Below are 6,956 nucleotides of genomic sequence, written 5' to 3'. Positions count from 1 at the left end.
GCTCAGCTACCTTCCCCCCAGCCTCACCCCCCCCTCCCATTTATCTCTCTACCCCACAGGCTCATTTCTGATGAAGGACTCCAGCTCGAAACATCGATTTCCCTCTGATATGCTCATCAAATGCTCCCTGACCTGCTGTGCTTTTCCTGCAACACACTCTCAACTCTATGATTTAATGTTAATCCAGCACCATACAAAGATTTGACAAAATGTATAAACAATTGCTCTAAAGTATCTAAATAGTAATATCTGACAGAAACATTACTGAGCTGCTCCTTGAACTTATTTAGTTTAAAAAAAATGCTACGCAATTGGTGACCGTATTTTGCCTACATGTTCATGGCCAAATTGTCATACCCGTTCCATGAATGTGAAAAATGATGCTTTCTTCAAGTTTTAGAGAAGTCCAATTCCCTAGACAGTAGCACCTACAGTAAGATATGCTTCTCATTTCACATATATACTTTTCTATAGCCTGGAAAATACAGATGGAAGAAATTCATAGATTTTTTCATGTGTCTTTAACAGTGATCACCAGGTTATTTCATACATCAAGGCAAATGCCTTGGGCAAATCGCACTATGGCCTTTGTAATTTAAATTGTTGCAAGTGTGATGCCTTAGTAAACGGTTATGGTTTAAACTCTTAATTCAAGGTAAAAATTGAGAAACAGAACGGGACTCATGATATTCTACTTGCAATGGGAAATAGGGGCCCAGAACAAGTCCTACTGAAACCGAATTACCAGCTTTCACACCTAAACACAAAGACAGAAGTAGCTGGCCTGCAAGAGACTGGAGACAGGGACAGGGAAACAATAGCAAACAGCAAAATGAAAAAAACTGTTCATTATCAACCACCTAATTGAATAGGGCTATGGGGCTATTCTCTGACTGAAAAGATGTGACCTATGGAGATTTAAAGACCCTGGAGAATTCAACAGACGAGAAGGAATCACCAGAGTGCATCTTGCTTCCGGAAGCTGGTTTGGGGATTCTCAGAAGACAGAGGGAAATTTCTGATAAACACTAGATATTACAACTCAGTGGACAGAGAGAAAATGGACTAGTTTAAAACTGGGAGTAACTTTAGACTAGTTCTTCTAAAGTCTACAATTCATTGGAGAGTCCAGTGTAATGTTTCAACACAGTGGGCTGTTTAGCCATCCTCAGAAGTTAAAAGGGGGAAACATCCTTTCTGTAGTTCAGTATGTTAGTTGCCTACTGTAATGGCTTTTGACCCAGAAGCAGCACAGGGAGGAATATATGCCCCTTGTGTGTATCAACATCAATAACATATATGTGAAGGAACAGTGTTCAGATGTTCTGAAGTTTGCAGCAATGGTAAAACTGTGCTAATCTTAGAAATTTAGAAATTGGTAGGAAACTTTACATAAAGACTCATCGGTAAAAGTTATTTTAGGAGCTTCCCATGAACAAAGTGAATACCTTCTATTTATCAAAAGAATAAAAGAATTCACAAATTTGGAATGCATTATCAATATTCACTTACTGTAAGACATTGACAGGCAAGAAGGGATTGAAATTTTCTAGTCCATTAGTCGACACTAAAGAACCCAAATTAGTAGTGGAAGAAGAATTTGAAGCTGACACCGAGAAGGGAATGCCTGCACTTTCTTCAGAGGAGTTACTATAGAGAGAAACTGTGCTGGATGAGGTTGATGCTGCTTGAGAGTGAAGTCTTGCATTTTCTGGTAATGAGGCATCTAAAATCAGGATGTAAAAGACAATGAGTCAATATTTCTTCTGAACAAAAGGCACATCTAGTTACTGATATTCAATTAAATAAATGTATCAATTCAGCTGAAGTTGGATAAAGATTGTAATAAATTTGCTATTAACTTTGTGGTACATGTTCCGTTTTTATCAAATTCTGGTATAGTGCCACTGATCATTTACCAAAGACACTGAACAGCAGCAGCAGTTATTTTATTAATATACTGTCAATAATATGTTGATTCACTAAATGGGCCCAGGTCAAATAAAATTCCAAAATACGGTATACTGTAGACAACTTGTTCAAACGTACAGCAACTTGAAAAAAAAAGATCTCCACTTACCTTTTCATTAACTTCAGCACATTTAGAAATGTCAGCAACTTCTAATTTCCTGATTTTAATAACACAATCTAATGTGCATTATTTCCAGCAAGTACAAATTTTCTCCACTGCAGTATTAATCTAGGTAGTTCAAGGCCACCATCTCCAGGGCAATTAAAGAAAGAGCAATAAATAGTGGCCTAGCCAGAATCATACTCATTCTCAGGGCATGGTTAGGAACATGGGACTGGAATATCATAGCAATTACAAAAACATGGCTCAGGGATGGGCAGGACTGGCAGCTTAATGTCCCAGGATACAAATGCTACAAGAAGGACAGAGAGGGAGGAAGGGGGGGGGTGTGGCATTTTTGATAAGGGATAGCATTACAGTTGTGCTGAGGGAGGATATTCCTGGAAATACATCCAGGGAAGTTATTTTGGTAGAACTGAGAAATAAGAAAGGGATGATAACCTTATTGGGATTGTATTTTAGACCCCCTAATAGAAGAAAATTGAGAAACAAACTTGTAAGGAGATCTCAGCTATCTGTAAGAATAATAGGATGGTTATGGCAGGGGATTTTAAATTTCCAAACATAGACTGGGACTGCCATAGTATTAAGGGTTTAGATGGAAAGGAATTTGTTAGGTGTGTACAAGACAATTTTCTGAATCAGTACGTGGATGTACCTACTAGAAAAGGTGCAAAACTTGACCTACTCTTGGGAAATAAGGCAGGGCAGGTGACTGAGGTGTCAGTGGGGAAACACTTTGAGGCCAGTGACCATAATTCCATTAGATTTAAAATACTGATGGAAAAGGATAGACCAGATCTAAAAGTTGAAGTTCTAAATTGGAGAAAGGCCAATTTTGATGGTATTAGGCAACAACTTTCAAAAGCTGATTGGGGGCAGATGTTCGCACGTAAAGGGACGACTGGAAAATGGGAAGCCTTCAGAAATGAGATAACAAGAATCCAGAGAAAGTATATTCCTGTTAGGCTGAAAGGAAAGGATGGTAGGTGTAGGGAATGCTGGATGATTAAAGAAATTGAGGGTTTGGTTAAGAAAAAGAAGGAAGCATATGTCAGGTATAGACAGGATAAATTGAGTGAATCCTTAGAAGAGTATAAAGGCAGTAGGAGTATACTTAAGAGGAAATCAGGAGGGAAAAAAGTGGACATGAGACAGCTTTGGCAAATAGAATTAAGGAGAATCCAAAGGGTTTTTACAAATACATTAAGGACAAAAGGGTAACTAGGGAGAGAATAGGGCCCCTCAAAAATCAGCAAGGCGGCCTTTGTGTGGAGCCGCAGAAAACGTGGGTGATACTAAACGAGTATTTTGCATCAGTGTTTACTGTGGAAAAGGATATGGAAGATATGGAATGTAGAGAAATAGATGGTGATACCTTGCAAAATGACCATATTACAGAGGAGGAAGTGCTGGATGTCTTGAAATGTATAAAGGTGGATAAATCCCCAGGACCTGATCAGGTGTATGGCTTTGTGCGTGGGAAATCATGTCTCACAAACTTGATTGAGTTTTTTTAGAAGAAGTAACAAAGAGGACTGATGAGGGCAGGCGGTAGGTGTGATGTATTTGGCGTTCGACAAGGTTCCCCATGGGAGACTGATTAGCAAGATTTGATCTCATGGAATACAGGGAAACTAGCCATTTGGATACAGAACTGGCTCAAAGGTAGAAGACAGAGGGTGGTGGTGGAGGGTTGTTTTTCAGACTGGAGGCCTGTGACCAGTCGGTGCTGGGTCCACTACTTTTTGTCATTTGTACAAATGATTTGGATGTGAGCATAAGAGGTACAGTTAGTAACTTTGCAGATGATACTAAAATTGGAGATATAGTGGACAGCAAAGAAGGTTACCTCAGATTACAACAGAATCTGGGACAATGGGCTGAGAAGTGGAAGATGGAGTTTAATTCAGATAAATGCGAGGTGCTGCATTTTGGGAAAGCAAATCTTAGCAGGACTTATACACTTAAGGTCCTAGGGAGTGTTGCGAACAAAGAGACCTTGCAGGTGCATAGCTCCTTCCAAATGGAGTCACAGGTAGATAGGATAGTGAAGGCGATGTTTGGTATGCTTTCTTTTATTGGTCAGAGTATTGAGTACAGGTATTGAGAGGTCATGTTGCGGCTGTGGAGGAGATTGGTTAGGCCACTGTTGGAATATTACGTGCAATTCTGGTCTCCTTCCTATCGGAAGGATGTTGTGAAACTTGAAAAGGTTCAGAAAAGATTTACAAGGATGTTGCCAGGGTTGGAGGATTTGAGCTATAGGGAGAGGCTAAACAGGCTGGGGCTGTTTTCCCTGGAGTGTCGAAGGTTGAGGGGTCACCTTAGAGGTTTACAAAATCATTAGGGGCATGGATAGGATAAATAGAAAAATTATTTTCCCTGGGGTCGGGGAGTCCAGAACTAGAGGGCATAGGTTTAGGGTGAGAGGGGCAAGATATAAAAGAGACCTAAGGGGTAACTTTTTCACACAGAGGGTGGTACGTGTGTGGAATGAGTTGCAAGAGGAAGTGAAGGAGGCTGGTACAATTGCAACATTTAAGAGGCATTTGGATGGGTATATGAATAGGAAGGGTCTGGAGGGATATGGGCTGGATGCTGGCAGGTGGGACTAGATTGGGTTGGGATATCTGGTTGGCATGGATGGGTTGGACCGAAGGTCTGTTTCCATGCTGTACATCTCTATGTCTCTTGTATGAATAATACAAATGATTCTTATGGTTTGCATGGCTAACCATGCATTTATTGTAAACCAATACTCGTGTCTTCTTTTAAGTTTCAGCCAATACTTGCACCTCAAAATGTAAATAACTATTTTAAATTATTTTTCAACACAGCATCATACCTTTGAAATACTTTTGAATAACACTAATCCATTTAACAATCATAAAACATTCTGCTTAAAATCCTAGTTTTCTAACTTTCCCAAGCTGTGACAATCAGTTTGTCTCTCCACAGATGCTGCTAGATCTGTGAACACTTCCAATATACCTATTTGTTTTTAAGTTCACATTTCCAGCATCTACAAATTTTTGCTTTTGTATGGCAGTCTGTGATAGCAGAAGCCATACTAACTATATGAATTATTTTTATTATTTATGAGAGTGTGTGTGTTGCTGGACAGGCCAGAATTTATTACCCATTCTGAATTGCACTTGAGGTTGTGATGGTGAACTGCCTTCTTGAAGTCTGCAATCTTTGGGGTGTAGGAACAACTAAAGTGCTGTCAGGAAGAGAAATCCAGGACTTTGACACAGTGACACTGAAGAAAAAGCAATATAGTTTCAAGTCAGGATGGTGAGTGACTCAAGGGAACTTGCAGATTGTTGTATTCCAATGCATCACTGCCCTTCATCTTCTCAGTGTTAAGAATTTGTGGGTTTGGAAGGTGCTGTTGATGGGACCTCGGTGAGTTGCTATACCACAGCTTGTAAATATTGCATACGGCTGCCACTGTGTCAGCAGTGACAAAAATAAATGTTGAAAGTGGTGGATGGAATGCCAATCAAGTAGGTTACTTTGTTCTCATGTCAAAAAATTCAGCATTGTTGGAGCTGGACCCATCCAGACGAAGAGAAAACATTCCATCACACCCTTGACTTGCACCTTGTAGATACTGAACAGGCACTGGGAACAAACGAGGTGAGCTTCCTCACCAGTGTCTGGTTTTCAAAACAGCATTATGGATGTAGCTATTCCAATTTGGTTTTTGGTCAACGTCAACTCCCCCAAAATATAAATCGTGAAGGTAAAAGTAAAGTCGGGGCTGCTGTCACATTGAAGAAGCTATGCTAAGCCGAAGAATGGTTAAGGAGTTTAATCTGATGGTTACCACGCCTCAGGCAAGGGACAAGGTTGAGCAGGTGGGACCATTACAATAACCTCAGAATGGAGGATTCAGTGATGGAAATGTTATTAAATAGGCTACAGCTAGATTATCTTTTGATGGAGATGGTTACAGCCTCGCACTTATGCAGCACAAATGTTACTTGCCACTTATCAACAAGCCAGAATATTATCTGGATCTTGCTGCATTTGTGCATGGATTCCTTCAGAGGAGAAGTCACGAATGGTGCTGGTGTTGTGTAATCAGTGAACATTCCCACTTCGGACCTTATGATGGAGAGAAAGTCATTGATGAAATGGTTGATGATGATCAGGCTGAAGTGATTACCCTGAGGAACGATTATATCATCGTTATGTATTTTTCAAAGATTGTTTCTAAAATTGTTGTCTTTCTCAATTCCCTCTAGCTAGGTTTAAATTTTCTTAATCTCCATTACCACTTTTCTTCTACTTAATGTGCTGATACAACATATGTAGAAGTTAATGGTAGCTCATAAAGGCAAAATCACGCCATAAATTTAATGCTCAGAAGCAAATTTTTATCTGACATATTAGCATAAGAATCAACATAATAATCCCATGTAAACTGTATTCCTTATTAAGCTTCTGGATCACTGTTTTTAGTGAACTGGCTCAGGATTCATGGCAGAGGCAACAGAACAGAGATGGACTCTCTTTCAGTTGTATATCTTTTAATTTATTTTTTATAATTCTTAAACTATTCAAAATGGTGCCAGATCGTGGCAATAGTTGAAGCTTGTCACTGTATTTTATTGATGGAAATGTGTTGCTGGAAAAGCGCAGGAGGTCAGGCAGCATCTAGGGAACAGGAGAATCGACGTTTCGGGCATTAGCCCTTCTTCAGGAATGAAGGAAGTTGGTCCAGCAGACTAAGATAAAAGATAGGGAGGAGGGACTTGGGGGGAGGGGCGTCGGAAATGTGATAGGTGGAAAGAGGGCAAGGTGAGGGTGATAGGTCAGACTGGGGTGGGGGCGGAGAGGTCGGGAAGAAGAT

General features: G+C 40.1%; 1 protein-coding gene across 3 annotated transcripts in view; it reads right to left on the bottom strand.

Annotated features, from left to right (window-relative positions):
* Nucleotides 1–6,956, bottom strand: part of LOC122548398 (probable E3 ubiquitin-protein ligase HERC1) — a 349,687-nt gene that overhangs the window by 130,198 nt on the left and 212,533 nt on the right. For all 3 annotated transcript variants that reach the window (XM_043687001.1, XM_043686981.1, XM_043686991.1), the window contains exon 39: nucleotides 1,513–1,726. In XM_043687001.1, the coding sequence (XP_043542936.1) occupies nucleotides 1,513–1,726 (214 nt within the window). The remainder of the gene's footprint in view (nucleotides 1–1,512; nucleotides 1,727–6,956) is intronic.

Source organism: Chiloscyllium plagiosum, chromosome 1, assembly GCF_004010195.1.
Source record: "Chiloscyllium plagiosum isolate BGI_BamShark_2017 chromosome 1, ASM401019v2, whole genome shotgun sequence".
NCBI classification, from domain to species: Eukaryota; Metazoa; Chordata; class Chondrichthyes; order Orectolobiformes; family Hemiscylliidae; genus Chiloscyllium; species Chiloscyllium plagiosum.
The sequence above is the reverse complement of the archived record's forward strand: the minus strand, read 5'-3'. Positions and strand labels throughout refer to the sequence as shown.